This window comes from Alosa sapidissima, chromosome 1, assembly GCF_018492685.1.
Source record: "Alosa sapidissima isolate fAloSap1 chromosome 1, fAloSap1.pri, whole genome shotgun sequence".
NCBI lineage: Eukaryota > Metazoa > Chordata > Actinopteri > Clupeiformes > Clupeidae > Alosa > Alosa sapidissima.
This window is the reverse complement of record NC_055957.1, coordinates 19,542,116-19,565,525: the sequence shown is the minus strand read 5'-3', so window position 1 is coordinate 19,565,525 and position 23,410 is coordinate 19,542,116. Positions and strand designations below refer to the sequence as shown.

Genomic DNA, 23,410 nt, shown 5'->3' with positions numbered 1-23,410 from the left:
AAATTTCACTTATACTGTAATTGAGGCAACAGTTACAATGAATGCAGCTATTTCTGATGTTTATTCTTTAGCAAAGACAAGTACCATGTATTTGTAATATGGGTGGTGACAGAAAGTATTGACATCTGCATTAACATCTGTATTAAATAAATAAAAATATGACCTACTATAACAGATAAAACAGTATATTAATCAGTGAGATATCTAACCTGAACGTTTTTCACAATCTACCAACAGGTTGAAAACAGTCACACATTGAAATAAAAGGAATATTCTGTCCATATTTTGTCATATGAAACTTCACAAAAGTGGTGCACTCACAGTTTTTTTTTTTATTTCAACGGCTAGTTTTCACTCCCAATAAAAAGATACAATATTAAATGTCAATTTCACATTTTTGTTTTAAATTTCATTTTTAAAAATGTAAATATCCCATAGTTGCACATATGGTGCATAGTGCATGACTGCATAAAAAAAATCAAATAACAGCACATTTCAATCTTCCTTTCTAGCTGGTAGGACATGGCCTTTTCAAAATCCCTTGAATGTATGCTGCTGGTGGCAAAGTTCACACCACGTCTACTATAACACAGACATCTGCTGGGCGTTATGGCTGGTTTATAACCAAACAGTATGACTGGTTTTCTGGTCCTCTCCAATTCTCTATAGACACACTGATTGTCCTCCTTATGTGAAACAAGCACTTGAGTTGGATGGGAATGTCTCTTGCATGTTAAGGCTCTGTAAGGAACACTTGGGATGTCTGTGGATTGATTTCAGCTGAGGATATCCTGTGTCTGTTTAACCAACAAATAATCATATATCTAGAGGCACAGTTTACAGCTGGACTGAAATAAAAAAGTGAACCATTGGAATAAACTGCGTTTGACAGCACAGCAACAAGCCACTGAAAAAAAAATCTATTTTGCCTGAGGAACCAGAGCAGTGATTAGGTGTTTGGTTAAAGGTGCCCTGAGCACTTGTGTTCACACCCATCTTAGGAAGGTGGTGAGGCCTTTAACTACATCATTACATATTTAAAGTACAAACTCATATTAGCAACACCTGCATATTGCTAATACATGACCAGCTAACACTGTCTGACATTCAGGGTTCCTACACATTTTCCATTTCAAAATTCCATACTTTTTCCCTACTCAAATTTTTAAAAAAATTCTGACCATATTCTCGACATTGCGGCAACTTCTGGTTTGGGATAACTCGGTGAAAACAAAGGTATGGACAACTGAAGTGAAATAAAAAATGACACTTAATATTCGTCCATTTAGCTGGGTCATTTTTAGTTGTATCTTGATGATGGGGACTGACAGTTAAGCTACACAACAGTAGGAATGGTTCATTATGACCTGAGTGAAGTGATTAGTACTGCAAATGCAATAGTCTGGAAACACAAATATTTCTCCATACCCTTCTTTCTTTTTTCCATACTTATCCAGACCTGGAAATAACTAAAATCAAATTCCATACTTTTCCAGGTTTTCCATACTGCGTAGGAACCCTGGACATTTCATTTCAGTCAGACAATACAAAACCCCTGCCATCTCGTGTGGCTACTGAGGCAAAAGCACATTTTCTTAAGTAAAGTATAACTTTAGATTATGCGCTGCACGATTAACCAGAAAGATTCAAGCCTGCATGTGGTCATTGGCCATGATAAGCAAAAGTAGGGTATTAATGGCCAATAATATTTTTTTTAGTGCAGTGTACACCTAGTGCATTACATGCTAAACATTATTAAGAAACAGATTCTCTGAGTGCAATAGGCCATTATACAGGGTGCACTAAATCCCACTTAAAGAACAAACAATGGAAAAATGCCTACCAAAACAATGTTTACAGACTGGCTCCTGAATTAGTCTAGTCCATTGGTACAGGAATACTAGAGGTTACACTTCCAACTGTGATAATGGTAAGAATAACTGAATATTCATGATTGAATGTTCAAAGTTGAAGTAGAGACAGACAGAGAGAGAGAGACACACACACACTTTGCTGAAAAATAAAGAAATAATAATCCCTTTAAATTACATTGCAATGTAGAAATTGTGCTGTTGCAACCTGTTGTGTCCATGTAGTTCATGGAAAAATATTTTGACAGAAGCATCTAGTATCTTGAAAGTGTAGGGCTACTACGCAGCCTCAACCTGAAACCTAAGTATCGTACCACTGACGAATACCCAGAGTTATCTTACAAAAAGCCTTATTGTTCTCAGAATGTGGTATACAAGATTTCCGAATGGCAGAAAAATGTAGCAACAAATGTGACAAAAAGAAATTGTGTAAACGGTCAACAGGAAATAAATACATAAAAAAAACCAGTAACACCCAAAGAGAAAGAGCCAAACTTCTGAACCCTTTAAGATGTGAAGTACATCTCTTTGGTTAGCATCGACACAATGCAGGGGATCTGCTTTTTGGCATCAAAGCCGGGCATGTTGGAGACAGATTCAAAGTCCAGTGCCACCTTGTGGTTGACACGGGTCATGATGTGCATGAGCTCCAGCTCTCTGCCGTACTTGGTAAACATCTCACAAAGGGACTGCATGAACCAGGAACCTGTTGTGGTGTTCCTCCAGGAATAGTAACCTGTGAGAATAACAGGTGGGAGGTGAGAGAGAAAGAAACGCTGTGTGTGTGTGTGTGTGTGTACACGAGTGAGAAAGCTCTTGTGACAACATACTCTTAAACACAAACAGGCAAGGTTCACAGGTCTTGCTTGATACGTTGTGTATATGTGATCTTGTACATCTCACAGAAACTGAGCTCCTTTTAATAGCCACAAACTAATTCGCCTATACATTCCTCTGGATCTCAGCTCATTCAGTTCAAACGATCAGTTTGAGGGATTTTGAGGGTAGTGAATGGACAAACTCGGTGAGGATGAAGCTATGGGAGAGCATGTACCTGGTGCAGTAGAAAAGGCATACATGAAGTCAGCCTCCACAGGGATTCTCTCTGAGGAATCATTGCTGTCCACCTCGATCCCTCCATCCAGGTCAGTTCCTCTGCATGCCTGTGGGAAGGACACACACACGTGCGCATAAACCATCCATTTCACCTTGTATAGCACTTCTCATGGTTTCTCACAGGCACACATACCGTATGTGTGGTGTGCACTGCACATATGTGTTATACAAAAAGCAGAACGTGATCTCTATTTTGTGTCTCCTGGCCTTAGCCACAGATCTCATTTTCGATCAGTTGAACAGGACATGTCACACGCCTAACTCATCTCTAGTCATAAGCTTCCTGTGGCTGCCCACATCAAAGCTGGTGCTTGTCAACAGTCATCAACTTAACAGCCTCCTCTTGCTTGAAAACTCTCCTTCAGTTCTACAGTCCAACTTAACTACTTCTGTCACTACTTCTGTGCATCAGGCAGTGACTGATGGTCCCAACGCCATACAGAAACTAGATGTGCCGCATAGCGGTACATAACATTGCAATGGTACGGTGCTGCGTGTGCTGTCCAAATTCTGAACAAAAATATGTTCTAAAGCCACATTCATAATCATAATTATTCTCTACAAGGTCACAGACTTGTGCACACTATGTCACTAAGACAAGATTGCAACAACTGACAAAGTATTATTTGGTGACACCTAAATGCATTGCAGAAGTATACTTCTTCCATTATACAGAAGTATACTTCTTCTATTATACACACTACTCTGCTGCATGTCTATATTTTTACCATAGTGTGCCATTGTGTGTTTAATTCCTCAAATATACACACACTCTAAATAGTCCTTTAGTTTTGGCATGGCTTGTGGTTTCTTTGTCCCAGCCAGTACAGGGACTAGAGAGTATAAGCCATCACCACATAACAGGAGGGGCAGTGCTTTAGTGGTGCTGAAGTGTTGTACCTGAATGAAGAAGAGTTTGGGCTTGCCCACCAGAGATGTGCAGCGGTCCCCCCTAAACAGGCTGGTGAGAGTCTTCATCTCCACAGAACGGTCCGTGCCGAAAAACACGCCCTCGTCCCCGTGGCTCAGGAGCACACACACAAATGAGGCACAGTGACGGTGATCGTCCTTGGCAACTGTTCCAGAATTAATAATAAAGAATAATGTCAAAATGCTCAGTCAAATGAAACGGTTTAAAACTGAATGAACAGACATGCAGCACTCATTATATAAGTAAATACAGGTACACTTGACACTCAACAAACTGGTTCTTGCTAATGCTTTTCACACAGGAAACTGCAGATAGGAGTCATGTGTCAGTTTCAATTGTTCATTTGTTCAATTGTTCAGCCTGTGGTAGAGGTGTGGAAAATGTTGAGTACTTCTTCAGATGTATCGGTCAAAACACCTCATAACTTCCATATCTGAATTGTCATGCTTTTAAAACAAGCCTGTCAATTAAAAATACAACAATAATACCTCAATCTTTGCAATGTGGAAATACTTCCATAACATCAGTGGCAGACTCCTGTCTCGGTCATGCTCAACAAACAACCTGAAGAAGTAGTTTCCCTCCCTAAGCTATTCAGTTCTTCAATGCAACACAGGTGGCGGCTTGAAATTGTTTATTAGGCATGCATGACACTAGCCTGGAAATATCCAGACTTTCGTACGTATATTTCATTTGTCTGGCCACTTTCCATTGCCAAGCGTTAACTTCCTTGAAGGCGAGTACTCTGTTGAAGTTTAAAACTACTGGATCTGCCCAGAGCCACTCTGGATCTCCCATAACCAATCGCTAATGTTCGGTCGTGACGTATGTCTGGCTCAAACTAGCGCACGACCTCAACGTCATTGTTCTCAGCTACTCCCTCTGTTCGCTGATTGGACCTGCAGATTTTTGCAGGAGAAAACCCGCGAATATACCGCAGACCCAGACAACGTACTGAAGGGAAATTAAAATTGAGCAGAAGTACGTAAGAGGGCGGAGTCAGGCTAGCATGACCCCGCCTATCTGTCCCAGCCTTTGTCCCTCTGCCTTGCCAAATCACATCTAGACGGGCAGTTACATTAGCCTCTATGCACAATCATCAAAAACAAAACACAAAGACGCCAACAGTTTTGGTCTCTGTGTTTTTTAGGCCTAATTTCCATTAATTTCACAGCTGTAATTGCATGTGTCCTTGTTTGCATGTGTCAAATAATATGTGATTACCTGCAGTTAAGACCTGTACAATCTGATCCACAGTCTGGTCATTGAACACCTTCACTTTGTAACCAAGTTTTCCAAACACCTTCATGGCATTTCCTGCATCCACGTCTGTGCCATTCCGCACATTCATGCCTTTAGGGAAAAAAACACAGACAAAACCTCTTAAGTCAAAAGGTGATCACTCACACATGCATGCCTGCACCTATTCACACTCACACACAATCACAATCGCTTGACATCTGACAGTGTTGTCAGCAGCTTGTTCTTTGAACTATTAATTTAACACCAGTCTACAAACCACTTCCAGTCTCCCCCGAGTGATTTTTTAAGGAAACTCCCTTGTTTTTCTCTATAGCCTTCAAGCAATTTTTCTTTATAGCCTTCAATTTTTAAGATTCATCTTGCAATTTTATACTATTATTAGTATCATCGTCCGGTTCCGGCACCGACGAGAGCATGTCGAGGTAGCTCCATGTCTTTTTACCATCTTTTGTTTACTTTTTACTAAGCAACTTTTTTGGATTACGCACTTTGAGGAGTGTTTTTATTCTATCCTATGGATATGGATCTATTACAGTGCTCCAGTGGCAGCAAACTTGTGTACACAAGGAATCAGCTGCTTGCAATACGACGGAATGCTGGTAGGGTTCAGTGTAGCTCGTTTGGACAGAGACAATAAACTTTCTGGCAAAAAGAAGGGAGGCGGACTGGTGCTATACATAAACAACAGATGGTGCAATCCCGGACATGTTACAGTGAAGGAGACTGTATGCTGTAAGGATGTGGAGTTACTAGCGGTCAGTCTATGACCATACTACATGCCGAGGGAGTTCTCGCACGCCATTGTGGTTTGTGTTTACGTTCCGCCTCAAGCCCTCCCGGACACAGCGTGTGACGTCATTCACGCTACAGTCGCTAGGCTCCAAACTCAGCACAGTGATGCCTTCTTTGCGATCTCTGGTGATTTCAACCACATTACACTGGATTCCACCCTCACAAACTTTTACCAGTTTGTTGACTGCCCAACTAGGAAAAACAGGACAATAGACCTCATGTATGCCTCATGAAGCGGAAGAGGCTTTGAGAGACTGCTTTGAGTCCACTGACTGGAGTGTGCTACTGAATGGAGAGGACTTAGTCAGTAGTGCAATGTGTGACCTCCTCTATCTGAACTTCTATATGGACATTGTTGTTCCCACAAGGACTGGACTGCTGCTATCCAAATAACAAGCTTGGATAACCAGTAATGTCAAGACCCTTCTCAATAGGAAAAGATGGCGTTTAAGGAGGTGGACATGGCAGAGCTGAGGCGAGAACAGGGGGAACTCAAGAATAAGATGAAAGAGGCTAAGGAGGACTACAGAAGGAAGATGGAACAGAAGTTGCAAGAAAACAACATGAAGGAGGTGTGGGACTGTATGAAATCCATCACTGGCCTTAAGAAGAGCAGCAGCTCTGTGGAGGGAGACCTGGACAGGGCGAAAAAGCTGAACCACTTTTACAACAGGTTTGATTGCCCTGCACCAGCTCCAAGTACTGCTCTTGTTTGCGTGCCCGCCCTATCCCCACCTCCCAGTCTCTCCAGCTCTGTATCCCGGGGACATCCAACGACCTAAGCCCCCATCACCCCACGCCCTGCCCCCACCTGATGCCTCCTTGCCTGTGCCTGTTGAGCTGTCCAAGACTCTGGCAACCTTGACAGGGACATCAAGGAGGTGGTCATCCCCCAGCCCCCACCCCACCTCATTACCAGTGCAACACTCACCCCCACCATCACTGGATATTGCACCACCCCCCCCCCCCCCCCCCCACCCCCCCACATGGTGACCACGAACAATGAGGTGACAACGACTTCAGTCAACAGCCATCAGACACACAGACCCCAGATGCACTACCCCAGTGAGCTTAATGACTTCAGGCCTGTCGCTGTAACATCACATGTGATGAAGACACTGGAGCGACTGGTCTGGGGTCTGCTCACACCCCAGGTACGGCATGCTCTAGACCCGTTACAGTTTGCATACCAGGAAAAAGCGGGTGTGGACGATGCCATCACTTATCTTCTACACAGGACACATTCTCACCTGGACAAGGGGAAAAGTGCTGTGAGAATCATGTTCTTTGATTTCTCAAGTGCTTTTAACACCATCCAACCCTTTCAGACTGGGAGACAAGCTCTTGCAGATGGGTGTGGACGCTCACCTGGTAACCTGGATTACCTGGATCTACATTATACTTTACGCTCCTATTTGTCCATATTATTTATGCTGGTCTCTAGACCTTATTATTGCACTGTTGCACTACTTTTTGCACCTTCACCATGACATTCACTCTCTTGAGCACCTTACCATGCACACATAACTAAAGGACTACTGTTGGACTACTTTTTGCACCTTCACCATGACACTCACTCTCTTGAGCACCTTACCATACACACAGAACTACAGGCCCTGTCACTACAAGCGTCTCATGCTTGATCACCCTCAAGCACACTGGATTTTTAACATTTAATTTATATAGTATATTTAGTTTTGTTAGTTTTTCTTATCTCCTACTGTCTCTATTGTACAGTGGAGTTTGGTTATATGTTTATACTTATATTTACCATTTCTGCTGTAAGTGATGTCTGTATGCTACTGAGACCCCCTGAATTTCCCCTTGGGGATCAATAATGAATGAATGTATGTATGTGTGTATATATGTATGTATGTATGTATGTATGTGTGTATGTGTGTATGTGTGTATGTGTGTGTGTGTGTGTGTATGTATGTATGTATGTATGTGTGTCCTCGGTATTTTTTTCGCTTTGTTTCATTTATTAAGTAGGCTACAAATAGGCCTAGCCGACGAGACAATTATCTTTCGCATCAACGGACCCTGCTCCATCAGACCTGTTTGTCCAGCACATCTCACAGATGCTCAATTAGATTGAGATCTGTGGAATTTGAAAGGCCAAGTCAACACCTTGAACTCGTTGTTATGTTCCTCAAACCATTTTTTCTTTGTGGCAGGGCACATTATGCTACTGAAAGAGGCTACTGCCATCAGGGAATACTTTTTCCATGAAAGGGTGTACATGGTCTGAAGCCATGCTTAGGTAGGTGGTACATGTAAACGTAACATCCACATGAATAGCCGGACCCAAGGTTTCCGAGCAGAACAATGCCCAAAGCATCACAGTGCCTCGCCAGTTTGCCTTCTTTCCATACTGCATACTGGTGCTATGTGTTGCCCAGGTAAACAATGTGCACGCACACATCTGGCCATCCACGTGATGTAAAAGAAAACGTGATTAATCAGGCCTGGCCCCCTTTTTCCATTGCTCCGTGGTCCAGTTCTGATGCTCATGCGCCCATTGCTCCGTGGTCCAGTTCTGATGCTCATGCGCCCATTGTGGCCACTTTCGGCAATGGACAGGGGTCAGCATGGGCAGCCTGACTGTACTGTGTCTGTGCAGCTCCATACACAACTTATTGTGATGCACTGTGTGTTCTAACACCTTTCTATCAGGACCAGCATTAACTATTTCAGCAACTTGAGCTACAGTATCTTGTCTGTTGGATCGGGCCACACGGACAAGCCTTCTCTCCCCACCTGCATCAATTATCCTCGGCCGCCCATGACCCTGTTGACGGTTCACCGCTTTTCCTTCCTTGGACCACTTTTGACGCTCCTGACTTCAGCAGACCGGGAACGCCCCACAAGAGATGGAGATTTGGAAATGCTTTGACCCAGTCGTCTAGCCAGCACAATTTGGCAATGACAACTTTCTGCGCCATTTAATCTTCAAGTTCAAGTGAACCATAGAAAATGTCGCTTACCTGTGCAGCGGTCAAAATTCTTGTTGTTAATGATGATGCAGTGACCCATACTGGGGAAGTTGAGGCTGTAGCGGAAGGAGTGGGACTTGGGCTTGGCATCAACCTGCATAGACTCTGAAGAACCAGCTGCCCCTTGTGCTCTGGAAAGATTTCAGTTTGGGACAAGAGAGAGAAGCACAAATATGGTGTGTATGGGAAAGTGTAATATCTTCTGTACATTACATCTGATGGGCAGGCTGACTAGACAAGCATCTTGGTAACATGGTCAGAAATGTTTAAGGTGGACCAAATCATGGTCATCAAGTCATTAAATAACCAGCTTGTGACAATCAGGCAGCTACATGCCATGAAGTTAATACTGGGGCTGGCAGCGTTGGGATAACTGGGCTTGTGTCAAGAGCAAGCATTCAGTGGAAGTCAAGTGACCATGTGCATACTGGACATGAACTGATTTCTTCCACTTGGCAACTATCAAGTAGTGCTTTCAGGACATGCACACAACACTAATAGGCTAAAGTGTTTGGTTCAATTAGTAGGCTAAAGTGTTTGGTTCAATTAGTAGGCTAGCCTAATGTCCAGACAAAGAACATGCAACTTAGGCAACAACGGAAACAAAACCACTGAGCAAAGGACACTTTTCCAAAGACCAGTGGTTTCACGAATGGTACACACTCGTTTACAATAATAAATTGGCTAAATAGGCTAATAAAACATGCATCCTATATACTTCATAAAGATGGAAGACCTAAGTGTAGGACAAACATTGCATCAGCTAGGAGACCTGCATGGTAACAGAATATCGACTTACCCGGATTCATCTTCACGTCTGGCGTCAACGCAATCCCCATTTGCTCCGTTTGTACTGTTCGTTTCCACGCCAGACATGATAAGCAAACAGTACCGCAGCCAAATTGAATGAAACTGTAACGAGGAAAGGGAAACCTACGTTTATAGACCAAATCGTAGAGTCCAAGGCAGAATTATGGCTTTTCCGAATTCCTAATGTATAGCCATCCACTCCTCCACAGGTCTGTTTCTTTGTTGCTGAATAGTGTTGGGGTTAACCAATGAGAGCGTTCCGTGAGAAAAACAAGTACGATGATGTCACACTGTATAATACACAAAGGCTTAAGGATGGCTGTACGATAAATGACTAAGAAGATAAATCTATATTAAGATGATGGAGAGAAGTAAAATGTAGAAAGGGGGAAGACATGTTGACGCAGTAACAAAAGAGATGAAGCCACCGACACAGCCTTATGCAAATGTGTGGTGATGAACAGGCTACAAAAGTCTGCTACAACACATCGGTTAGGTTAGGTTAGTGCAGTGCAGCAGTCAGAGTTTCTCCAGCCCAGTCAACGCCCGATTCAAAACCGTTTTCATGCTGCAAAAGTTCAGCATTTCAGACGCACAACACACACAAATTACGCTCATTGGATTGTTCCAACCGTGGGGTCTCTTTGTTAAAATAAATGTTCATCATGCACATAAAAGGCATGCATTTGTTGTCAGGTCAGGAACAAATGTCCCAGCCAGTCTATTAATTAAAAGACAGTAGACAACACTTACAAGTTGGTGGTCAAGCAAATAAAACACGAGTGTGACTGTAGCCTGTAGATGCGAACACAACCGAAGCACAAACTTCACAGACCGTAAAAGGCAGGAAGCCACCAGACCCTGAAGAGAGAGAGCACTGTTCCGCCTTCAGTTCAGTCTACGATTCCCAGAATCCTTTGCTTTATTTACGTCTGATGGGCTACTAAACATTCTCTGGCTGCTGCTTCAGGCGGGAGTTGCAGTGGCAATGTCAACTGTTTGCGATTTCTAAGTCTACTCTAAAGTACATTTTCCGTCAAAGTATGGTGAAATTTCGCTATTCTTTTGTATGAATTCAGTCACACCTGTATATTTCGGGAGTCGGGACATGTTAGGCCATCTTCAAGATTCGCCCAGTGGCTGGCTGGCTGGCTGTCAAAGTTAGCTGAAAGGAACCTGTTAACGAAGGTAGCAGAGAGCAATTTGCGCTTTTCACGAACATATATATATGTATAAAAATTATAATTTATCTGATAACGATTGAGTTGGACTTTCATGTAATAAAACGTAACCACTACCATAGGCTAGGCAGGTTATAATGCTCAGTACGCCGCCTTTAAGCTAGCCTGCCAGATTTTCTGTTGTGTTGAGAACAGAAAATCTGGTCAATTAGTCTCGCTGAGACTAATTGACACAAACAGCTTAGTTTCAATACAAATCTTAAAATCAAGCAACGCGTTTTACACACTTTTATAAGTATTTAATCCTTGCATTAATACAGCAAAATATCAGAAAGGTGACAAACCAATTTCCTGAGAAGATGAGAAAGAGAGAGTGGGGAGACAGATTGAGACAGGTGGAGAAGCTGGCTCATTCTTATCAACAGAGCCCCCTCTCCTCCCGGTACCAACCCCGATTGGCCCGGCCGTCCCAGCCCTCCCCAGTGTGGCATCTTTTCCACCGGCAAAGCCCTGCCCTGGTCTTCGCACAGACCTGCAAAGAGGTTGGTGTATGCATGCACTTTAGGATACAGAAGTGAGGGATGGTCTTGGGCTAGTGCCATCTGCTTTTATTTATCCTACCAGTGCACTGATTTTAATGGCACGGAAAGCGCACACCAGCCTAGCCTAACACAAAGAACTTGGTTAGGCTAGTCTAGCTGTTTCAGTTCCTTTCCCCTACACCAGGGGTTTTCATCCAGTGGTCCCAGACAATGCATTCATAGGTTCTGCTCTATTGTGTTACATTCTCCAAATGTAACTTAAGGCACTTTGAGCTGCATTCTGTGTATGAAAGGTGTTATACAAATAAAGCTTATTATTATTAGGTTCAATGTATCACTGTATGTTATTCAGTTGTGGTCATCATTTAGCTTCCTTTGTCAGAATGGTGGTCCTTGGGTCACAATTAGTTGAAAACCCCTGCCATACACATTGGTATGCCATCCCAGTGTCGGTCATATATTGAAAGACAGCGTATCTGTTCCTTTTTCTTGTCTTGGTGTGAAGGATGTCCATGTGTTTGCTCTCGAGCGAGAAGGTGGTGGTTGCATGGGCCAGAGGATCTACCTGGTGACCAGTTACACTGAGCTGTGGCACTACTACAGGTAAAGATCACATAAGACCTCAGGGCATGGTGAAGGGAGGAAATATTAATTCACATTTGAATGGACAGAGCTGTGGAAGTTTACACATGCTTTTTGAATTTGACCCAATGTGGTTGAACTGTGTATTATTGTATGTGCTCACTGGTTTTGCTTAGGAGTACTGACCAAGAACATGTCACATTGCCTCCTTGCCAATGTACCCTGTAAAACCCCTTTCCCATTCAAACAGGACCTATAGACGGTCCCTTATGCACTGCTATGAGGTGATCCCAGAGGGAGCTGTGTGTAAACTCTACTTTGACCTGGAGTTCCAGAGAGCATGGAACCCTGGCCTCAATGGGGAAACTATGGTGGCTTGCTTAATTCAGGTATATACTCTACTGTTTCTCTGCTGGATGTCACCCATACTGGGAAATAAGGCTATGTGACTTGTTTTGAGGTAGAGTAAGGGTCATAAGGGTTATTATCGCAATCATTTTCACCAAATCCAGTTAATACTGATGGTGCTGCCACTGCTACTAATACTACGATGACTATTATTATTACTACGATTATGACTATTTACTTTTAACAGCAGAGGATTGTGAAATTTAATTCTTAAGACAAGATTTCAAACATGTGTCAAATAGTGTTTTAATGTTTTAATGCTGCAACAGCCAAAGGTCCATCATACCCTCAAATATAACAAAGAGGAAGGGTATGTAAAGCTTTGTAAGTTGTTAAAGACCCATATTGTTGGTTGGGTTGTCTGGTTGGTTGAAAATATGTAAAAAGTCTGAAATGTGTGGTGCCTACATTACATTAGATTCCATTCCATTGTTTCCAATACAACCCCGCACACCAGCATCAAACTTTGCTGCGTCCGCTGTGACAAGTACAATTCAGTTCTATCTGCTGTCCCATTGTGCTGCACAACGCTGTTGCCTTGCATCCTGTTACAACATTCCAATTGAAAAAAATGTAGTCCAATTGATTTTGTTTCGCTAAGGCTTGCACCTATCTATCTATCTGCTCGCATTCATGCAATTAGGACACGGTGTTAGGCTACAACAGAAAAGGTTAATGTTCAGAGTGTTTCCTGTCCAGAGTGTTTTCTATGCTTTTATATACTGGATGTCTCTTCTCTCGATGCCAGAATTTTAAAGATCCTGTAAACCCCAACCGGAGATTTGTTTGGAAACACCTAGGTTGGAAAACTACAAGCAGTGTGAAGAATCCGCTTTCTGCTGTAGATTAGCACAAAATGCATATTTTGTTCACTTAACAGAGGTGTTTTCACTAATTACAGTGCATGAAAATGCACTGTTCTGTTATCCGAAGTCTTCTTCTTCTTCTTATTCTTCCCACCAAATTTCTGCGTCTAATTCAGCTTCAACCGTTTAACGTAGAAACTTCGTTCAAACTTAGGGCTTGAAAAGGACACTTGAGGAATGTATTTTTCACTTTTGTAAACTTTATACTTTTTGAGATATTAACAAAAACAAGCTTATTTTTCCCCATAGACTTTGCATTAGCACTATGACATCACAATGGACTAATTAACTTGATTTGCACCTGTATCAACTTCCAGCTGCTCACTACTAGGACCCATCAAAGGGCCAGTTAAACTGATCAGCACCTCTATCAACTGCTTTCTGCTTAACTAGGCCGATTCTCTGTGTCTCTCCATTCTACAAGGATATAAGGCACATTCCATCCAACTTTCTATCGATTCATCCTCTTCAAACCATTCACTCATCCACCCATTAAACCATCCATCAACATCCATTAAACAATCTGCCTATCAACATCCATTCAACTTTCTGTCTATCAACATCCATTACACTATCTACATTCAACTTTTAAACTGTATACTCTGTCTCAGGCTTTAAGCATACAATCTGGCTCTCTTAAGACTACTATTTCCTCCTTCCCACAACTGTTTCAAAATAAACGTCCTCACTACAATAATTCACTATTAAATAATTTAACTATTTAAACTACTCAACTATTTAACTATTTAACTGTTCAGCCATTTCAACTGTCAGTTGTTATCAACTATGACTCCTGCCAACTGTTTCCAAATAAAAGTTTGTTTGCCATTTTATGTTAATATACAGTATGTTTATATTTTCATGCACTGGTAATTTCCTCGAAATTACATTTTCTAGTTAGCTCATTTATTTCCGGCTGAAGAGTTAATGAGGCTGAAGTGCTAATGAGGATCAGCTGGTTTAGAGAACGGTTTGAACAATATACATTAGGACAGCTGAGAGAGGTGGCACCTTTTCCCAGATTGGGCATGGCTTCAGCACAGTCCAAGGACCTGCCCACAGCATTTTAGAAGAAAATGTACAGGTCATTTTTTCATAATTTTGAAACCTAATTTAATATACTTTGCAATCTTTTTATTCATTCAGATTTGTCTTGGTGTGGTGTGAAACTCAGAACGCACATTTATTTTTTTAGTGGGTCACAGTCCCACAAAGTTGGCAGGAAGCATCACCAGCATAAACTCAGCTACTAAAATGTCAAGACAACATCAAATTGGCCTTTATCCAGGTGAATAGAACGCCTGTGTTTGTGTCCCCTCCCAACAGTATGTGTGTAAGAAGCTGCATGAGGCCTATGGGTTGAAATGCTCCAGCAGTGATGTGCTGAATTTGGACTCCAGCACAGAAGACAAGTTCAGCCGCCACCTGATCTTCCAGCTCCCTAATGCCACATTCAGGGACAACAGTCATGTTGGTAACGTTACATTTCAAGTCACAATATATTCACAATAGGATTTCAGCTTATGGTAATATAAAAACAATGATTGCATGAAACAATCATTGCGGTACATCAGGCACTACACCTTCATACAACCTGTGCTGACTGTTCTTATCATCTAATTCAAGAGCTATTACCACCTTTCTGTAGCTTTCATTGCAACAACAAGGTATCATACTGAGTCATGTTCCGTCCTTATGTGTGTTTTACTGCCACTGTGTTTTACCACAGGTCGTTTCATTCATGCTATCCTTACACCGGTGAAAAACAGCAACCACCCAGAGGGGAGCTCTACCACCTGTACCAGTGAAGGGTAAAGCTGTAATTTTTTTAACGTAATATAATAGAGATACTGACATAAAATTCAACATAAATGCATGTCTTATGCTGCTCCTTCACCATCATCCCATGGTGTTTTATGGAAAGTGAATTGTTAAGTGTAGCACAGGTTTACAGAAGTTTACAGCATCTCAATCCAATGGAATCAATCCACCCTGTAATGCAGAAACGCAGCATTTTACATACACACCTTAGAGATGGTATTTTTGCAGTGTACATTGTATAATATGGGTCAATGACACATACAAATTGTCAATAGGCCAAATTGAAAAATAAGAATTTCTGTTGCAATTGATCAAACATTAAAGGAGAATTCCGGTGTGACATTGTCTCGTTTTAAATGTCAGGGCCCTCGGAAGTCTACCAATGAAGTGTGGAGATACATTGAGCCTCGTAAATGGGTGTAAAACAGTGATTTATTTGCATGGCTAGCCCGATGCCGAAGCACCACTATTGAAAAAGCTGTTGGTAGCATCGGCTAACTAGCGTCAGATTTTGGAGTGCAGGGGACAAGCCGAGATGGGCTATGAGACATACGTTCACACTCGGTATCATGTTTCAATACACTTTAGGTCAATATCACACCGGAATTCTCCTTTAAGAATGGTAGGTACACAAAAATGTTGGCCTGTGGTCCTGCTGTTGTTGCTCTGCCTCACCAGTTGCATCTACAACCCCAAAACAGAAAAAGTTGGGACATTGTGGGACACAAACGTGAATAAAAACAGAATGTAATAATCTGCAAATCTCTTAAACTTATATTTAGTTGCAAAAAGGACACAGACAACATATCAAATGTTGAAAATGACAAATTTGACTATTTTGTGGAAAATATATGCTAATTTCGAATTTGATACCAGCAACATGTTTCAAAAAAAGTTGGGACGGGGTAATAAAATGCTGGAAAAGTTGTGTAAGATAAAGAAAACAAAGGGAAGAATGTTTCGCAACTACCGGTAATTAGGGTAAGTGGCAACACGATTGGGTATGAAAAAGAGCATCCCAGAGAGACAGGGACTCTTAGAAGTAAAGATGTAGGGGTAAACTTGTGTAAACTTATGTGCACAAATGATGAAACAATGACATTTTAATGCTTCTTAACATGATATTGTGAAGTATTTGGGGAGTTAATCATCTACAGGACATAATATTATTAAAACATTCAGAGAATCCAGAGAAATCTTTTCAAACAAGGGAAAGAGCTGAAAAACACATTGGATGGCCGTGGTCTTTTGGACCTCAGATGGCATTGCATCAATACCAGACCTGTTTCCAGACCTGTCATTGTATGAGCTCAGGAAAACCTCTGATAACCACTGTCTATGTGCACAGTTTAATATCAATTCAAAAACTGCAGCCAACATTGTAACAGCTAAAATTGTATTGAGACATGATACAGAAAATACCACCCTCTTATCTGGGCCTGGGCTTGTTTAAAATTGACTGAGGTAACGTGGAAAAAGGTCCTGTGGTTAGACCAATCAAAGTTTGCCATTCTTTTTGGAAATCATGGACTCATCTGGGCTAAAGAAGAGAGGGCCTATCCAAGTATCCAACCTATCCAACCTATCCAACTTGTTTTAGTGCTCAGTTAGAAACCCAACATCTATGACGGTGTGGACGAGCCTAAGTGCCTACAGCATGGGCATCTTGCACATTTGGCAAAGCACAATCAATTCTGAATGATGTATACAGGTTTTGAGCAACATATACTGCCATCCAGGCAATGTCTTTTCCAGGGACGACCTTGAATATTTCAGGAAAGCAATGCCAAAATGAATTCTGCACATATTTAAATAGTATTTCTCCATAGAGGAAGAGTCCAGGTGCTAAGATGGCCTGTCTGCCGTCCAAATTTGTCAAATTAGCTGCATAATGGAATGAAAAGCATGACTAAGAATACCCCATACTGTTGAGCAACTGAAATCCTATATTGGGGAGTAATGGGACAAAATTTCATTCTCAAAACTGTAGCAAATGGTCTCCTCAGTTCATTAACATTTACAGAATTTTGTTAAATGAAGAGGTGAAGCAGCACAGTGGTAAACATGCTCCCGTCCCAACTTTTTTTTAAACATGTTGCTGGCATCAAATTCAAAATGAACATATTTTCCATGAAATAGTCCAAATGTTCATTTAAACATTTGATATTTTGTCTATGTTCTTTTTGCTGGGTATAGGAGACTTGTATATTATCACATTCTGTTTTTATTTGCATTTTACACAACGTCCCAACTTTTTCTGTTTTGGGGTTGTATATCAGCTGTAAGGCCAGGAAACCCCCCCTGCTGAAACCTTCCCCTCCTCCTCTTTCTCTTCCTGTTTTGATTTTGGCCATGCATTGTTTTGAGGCTTCCTTCTGATGGTATTTTGCACCTGTTCCTATTGTGGCAATATACTGCATTTGCAGTTGCATGATTGATGCGTGACCCATGGTTGTGCGCTGCAGTGCAGACTGTAAATAATGCAGTGTTTATTTGTGCTGGTGTGAGATTGCTGAGTCTGACATGTGATCTGCTTACTGCAGTATAGACCCACTCACTGCCATGGAGTATATTCCCAACACGGACAGAGGCATGCTGGGAAGTCCGCAGCCCAAGCGGCAAAAGCATGGGGAGGATGACCTCAGCTTTCTGTCGGTGAAAAACAAAGAGGGACAGATTCAGCTGTTTGTTGACCTCGGTGTGCATTTTAACTCGTTATACATTTGACATTTTACATCATCAGGATTTTTTTCAGCATTCAGAATTTTAGTCTTAATTGAAACATAGATTGAAAAAGCTTGCTGTGAAACTGCAGGTTTATAGATTCTGACAGTAGAAGAGTTTAGAGTCTGACAGTTGTATTTATACTTTAGATACTGTAGATTTTTGCAACAGACTACTGTTTTGTGCATTTGGTTGTAGGGGTCTATACCAAGAACAGAAACTTTAGGCTATACAAGTCGTCAAAGCTGGGGAAGAATGCAGCCCTCGTAGTTGCCGAGGACAACCAGTTTATTCCAAAACCTGACAGGCATCTTACTATGGAGGAGAACATCTTTCAGGCATCTTTGATCAGCAATGTGAGGTACCTGATCCTGTTGGCATGGATACAGTCATCACCCACCTTTTATAAACATTTACGTTCACCAACAAAGCAAATCTCCAGTTTGAAACCTAGAGACTTAGCTAACCTTAGCCCCAGCTGTCCCAGACAGCCCTCTCACATAGGCCTCCAGACACTTCTGCTAACAGCTGTTATTGTGTGTGTGTGTGTGTGTGTGTGTGTGTGTGTGTGTGTGTGTGTGTGGTGAAAGAGAAGGTCTGGGTGTGTCAACTTAAAGCAAGTTGCTGCAAGTCGGCAGTGTTTATTTGGAAGGACATGTGACTGCCTGGCATTCCTTCTGCTTGGATTGCATTAAATCCAGCCACAGACTACAACACAGACACAGACTAACATACTCTCATAGCAGCTCTACACCACCTCCCGTTGGATAGATTAAGTAACAGTAAGCAGTAAGGAATGACTAATGGAAGCTTATCGGCCGCACTTTTCTATATAAAGTTTTTTTCTCTAACTAAATAAGGGAAATGCCTCACTGAGCATAAGCAGAAGTTTCTCATAGAGGCAGTATACTTGTTTCTAACACTGACACAGAATAAGAAGTCTGCTATAAATAGAAGAACTAACACCCAGTGAAAAGCAGGTGAATTGACAGAGAAATGGAAATTGAGCGTTCAAAATATTAAAGTGTTCTCTTGCCTTTTGTTTAGTTTTGACAAAGCAAACCTTCAAAGAAAGCCTGTGCATCTGAAAGCTAATTTTGACTTCTTTCTGGCCATAGTTACACAGGGCAAAGGATTTTGACGTGGGACGCCTCCGAGTTGGGAAATCCCAAAGGGCCTCGGCCAGAGGGCTCCTCCAGAGCACACGCCAGCCCAGGTACTGGAGCAGAGTCCATCACTGACACGACTGCATTGAACTCAGTGGTAGTCGTTAGAGGGTAGGGTGGTGTAAACTAATACTCCTGAAATTCTAGAAAGAGTTGCATAAGTAATGGTATAACAACCAACAGCTTCAGGCACTGTCAAAGATATACCGTACTGTAAGCGTTCAGCAACATTAATGTTTCACTTTGAATGAAGTGAATTCTTTATCTTTATAAAATATATTTATTATAAAATTGGGTGACACTTTACTTGACAGTATCGACATAAGAGTGACATGACACTGTCATGAACACATGACAGTGTTATGACACATGAACCCTAACCCTAACGCTAATCCTAACCCTAACTCTAACCCTAAACCTAACCCTAACTTATGACAAAAACCGAATGTCACTTAATAACAGAAACGTTGTGTCATAAACTTGTTTATGACACATTCATGACAGTGTCATATCACTCTTATGTTGATACTGTCAAGTAAAGTGCAACCTAAAATTGTTTCTTGGATTCACGTAACATTCATCCACCATTGTGTGCATGGAGAAGCAACCTACCACCAAACACTATTACATTTTCCTCTCCTGATCAACCTCGTGTTTCATCAGATTGTGTTGGAGGCTACCAGTACTCCCCCTACAGAGAAGTGGATGACTTTGTGTTGACACTGGTGTGCAAAGATAACATCAAAGGAAGTAAGTATCTAGAGCTGCACACTTTCCTGAAATTATTAGGTTGGTTTAATCAGGACATGCTGTTCTCATTTGTATACATTATTTTTGAATAGCTGTGACATGCAGTTGTGGCAGTTTGATTGTCACTGCACCCTTTTGCTCAGGTATACGGCAGTGGAACTACTTTGTGTCAGAGCAGCTGCTAGTCTATGACATTCTGCACTACCGCTGGTGCTACAACGTGGGGCGCTTTCACAAGAGCAACAACATCATGTGAGTATTGCCTGCCAAGAGGACCTCCATTTCATACCTACACTCAGTCTGCTCCCTAGACTCTTTATGGCTACATGCTAACAATCAGCTTTGTCTTTTCAGATTATTACTATTATAACAGGTTGTGATCGACTATGCTCTGTAATGAAATGTGTCCCTTAGAATATCAAAAGAGAACACAGCAAATACGACAATTATGGCTTCTGGAAAATGTTTTCTCACACAGCTCAAGCAAGCTCTCAGTCAACCTCACTCATTCACACTCAATGTGTGAACAAAACAAGTGTGATGTCCCACAGGCGCATTTAATGTCCTTGCGCACACACTGCACACGTACCAAGCGCCACCCGGTCTCTCCAAACACAAACAAGCAAAACTTGGCGACAAAATGTGAACAAAAGGATCCACGGTCAAGTCCAATCCAACTGAAGAAGCAAAATAAAAATAAAATCTCCAAACAAAAAGGAAAAATAACCAAAGCCTTCAATGAAAAAATAACCCCAGCCATAAAAACCTTAAAGGATACTTGTCATTGGTGTCAACCGCAGTTCCACACACAGCTGACAATTGACTGACAGGTCAACTATGTCAGCTGATGGCTCTGACAATCAGCTGACTCCCTTGACATGCCACTGTCATCAACCTCCCCAATAGTAAACAAAAGAACACATCCAAAATAAACATTCATGATTCACACGTAGGACTGCAGACAAGGACATGGATGGAAACAAGAATGTGGAGTGCACTTAGTTGGATGTTCAATTTAAATTACATCATGATGTTTAAAGTGACTCCTAAATACACATATGTGGTGGTGCTACAACATGACCCATCACTTTGATTAGTAATTCACAGATAGTTCTTGCCCTCTGACCTTGGTTTGACCTTTACAGGATCCTAGTGGATCTGAGGGAGGAGGTGTGGTATCAGAAGTGCTACGACCCAGAGTGCAGGAGACAGAACTACAGATCCTCCAGTAGGTCCCTACAGCCAAACAGTCCACTTAATGGTCCATTAAAGGCTAGCGGATTTTGTTTTTTCCCCACTTACTGAAGAACAACTGTGAAATATTTATTCTCCTTCTGCCTCAGATTACCCACTGCCAGAAGATATCTGCATCAGTCATCTACTCAAAGAGGTCAGACACACTGCCCAAACATCACACTGAGCATGTAGCTATAATCCAGTGCAAATATTAGATGCTTAGAATGTGTTTTGTCATTTAGTATGTCAAATGCCTGTAGTCTGTGATGAACTTGCTCAAGTACTTTAGCTTTCCTGTTGAATACTCGTTTAAGGTCAGACAACTAACCTAAACCACTGCAGCTACTACTTCCTAGTGTGCCTCTCAGTCTGATGTGGTATTTACCATAGATATTAGAAAGCTAGATACCGCATTGGGCTCGAGTTCTATTAGGTGGCATACGTAAACGTGGCCGCCATATTGCTGGGGGCAACACCTTTACTGTCTATGGGCAACACTTGCCGCAATCAGATACACCTGTTTGATTTTCAGTCAGAGTCACATGCTTCTCCATTGACCTTATTGATTGCCGCCACCAAGATGGCGACGATCCTATTTACATACGTTCGGGAGCCCAATGCGGTATCTAGCTTTCTAATATCTATGGTATTTACTGCGCAATGTAGACTTTCTTGTTGAAATTAGTGTGGGTCAGTCTCACGTCAAGTGATATCACTACCTTTCCATAGCTGGTCTCTCTTTGGCCACAGCTTTTTTTTTTGTGAATAACAGTTTTTTATTTTTTGAATACAGACAAATCCAAATACAACCTAACCAAAACACATCACATCCTACATCCTAACCAAAACACATCACCACAAACAAATTCACCTTGGTTGCACAAAGATGTAGTCCACATATAAGATGTCTTGTGTTAGGAAGAACTGACCACAGCTTTGACTGATTGGTGTCACGTGACACACATCATTCAGGATGAGGAGGACCAGCTGTATCTGGTGGATGACGAAGGGAACATTGAGCTCAGCCAGAGACCATGTCCTGAGGCATCACCAGAAGGGGGCAAACCGGAGAGCAGTGGCCAGGTGGGAGACAGCGCAGGCTGGGGAGACTGGGCTGAGGATGACCCCTGTTACCTAGAGGCCCTGGAGGAGGTGGAGAGGAGCAGTGAGGAGGTGTCTGATGAGCTGCTGCTCATGGCAGCAGATGATTGGGAGAACAGCTCATGACGACGGAGACAAGCCCATGGGCACAGACTGAGAAACTGGGGCCATACAAATCCAGTCCGTTGTCTTTATCTCTATCAAAAAGAGTGACAATGTTATGGGGCAGAAACTTATTTAATGTTTATTTAGAAGTGCAATAACTGTTAAGCAAGTGTGAATCAATAAGTAATAAGTTTGCATCAATAATTCTGACAGAATGTTGGAGATTTTTCCATTGGAGTGGTTTTAAAATTAATTTAAGTTGATGAAAAAATATCACCACATAACATCTTAAGAGCACACGCATAGAATAGAGTGAATTAAAAGAGGCCAGGCCAATGTCAAATACACACAAAATAGTGTTTATTTGGTATACCTTGAAATATGGAAATATATGCATCTTACATTTGTACAAAAATGTGATTGACCAAGACATTAAAATTTGACATGTCCTTGTTCCAGGAGATGCGAGTTTAGGTTTTCACTGCCTCTGTTCCACGGACTCCTCCCCCTCTAACTCATTGTACAACCATTTCCCATCATGCTGTGCTTCTCACATTTTTTTCCAGTTGTCCAAGTTTGTCACAGCTACATTTAAATGCTTGGCATCGAAAGCTCAATTCCGACCATATATATAAATGGCTGTTGTTCCTGATTTAATTATTTTAGAATAATTTAAACAAAGGCTAGCTGACATTAACATTCAGCATTGGTGTCCATTATGCTTGCAGTGGGCATCAGGCTGTACAAACCCAGTCAGCCCTCGTACAATTGTTTATGAAGCTCTTTGAGAATGGCTTGGATCTGATGTTGAAACTCTGGGACACGTTTTCATGAAGACATTTCATTTTGTCACAAACTCCCTTTGTGCTTTCTGGGTCACTTACGCCTCAATAATTTAGATAGTCTTTGAAGGTCACTTGGAGACTGGACATTACAGGCACAAGAGAACAGATAGTGCTAATACTACTGAGCAGCCATCTAATTTTAGTGCTGGTCACATTTACAGTCTAGTAAATATGATCACATTCCTTTGAAGGGAAAGGTTATTATAATTCTATTCTGAAGTCCTGTTGAAAAGAGGACTACATCTATCAGAGATCAGAGTCTTATGATCAGAGTCTTAAGTAATCCATTGAACTTAACTTGAAT

At 41.7% G+C, this 23,410-nt stretch overlaps 2 protein-coding genes across 5 annotated transcripts; one reads left to right on the top strand and one right to left on the bottom strand.

Annotated features, from left to right (window-relative positions):
- Window positions 1-42: 42 nt before the first annotated feature.
- LOC121723355 (caspase-3-like) lies at window positions 43-10,673 on the bottom strand. 3 transcript variants are annotated; one of them, XM_042108948.1, is made up of 7 exons: window positions 10,533-10,673; window positions 9,769-9,881; window positions 8,961-9,100; window positions 5,143-5,271; window positions 3,888-4,063; window positions 2,926-3,034; window positions 43-2,607 (listed from the first exon to the last, which is right to left on the bottom strand). In XM_042108948.1, exons 2-7 carry the CDS (start codon window positions 9,843-9,845, stop codon window positions 2,378-2,380), a joined length of 861 nt encoding a protein of 286 aa, XP_041964882.1. In that variant the 5' UTR covers window positions 9,846-9,881; window positions 10,533-10,673; the 3' UTR covers window positions 43-2,377. The 3 variants fall into 3 exon arrangements, with proteins under 3 accessions (XP_041964882.1, XP_041964889.1, XP_041964899.1); XM_042108955.1 differs by having other exon boundaries at window positions 9,769-10,004; window positions 10,533-10,636; XM_042108965.1 differs by lacking the exon at window positions 9,769-9,881 and adding an exon at window positions 9,907-10,004 and having other exon boundaries at window positions 10,533-10,636.
- A 23-nt stretch (window positions 10,674-10,696) lies between these two features.
- Window positions 10,697-22,722, top strand: primpol (primase and polymerase (DNA-directed)). Of its 2 annotated transcripts, none has more exons than XM_042108926.1 (14): window positions 10,697-10,967; window positions 11,281-11,502; window positions 12,008-12,105; window positions 12,335-12,473; window positions 14,685-14,832; window positions 15,088-15,169; window positions 17,723-17,877; window positions 18,102-18,264; window positions 19,022-19,119; window positions 19,733-19,819; window positions 19,963-20,071; window positions 20,965-21,047; window positions 21,163-21,209; window positions 22,028-22,722. In XM_042108926.1, exons 2-14 carry the CDS (start codon window positions 11,320-11,322, stop codon window positions 22,280-22,282), a joined length of 1,647 nt encoding a protein of 548 aa, XP_041964860.1. In that variant the 5' UTR covers window positions 10,697-10,967; window positions 11,281-11,319; the 3' UTR covers window positions 22,283-22,722. The 2 variants fall into 2 exon arrangements, with proteins under 2 accessions (XP_041964860.1, XP_041964855.1); XM_042108921.1 differs by having other exon boundaries at window positions 21,974-22,722.
- The last annotated feature ends 688 nt before the right edge of the window (window positions 22,723-23,410 follow it).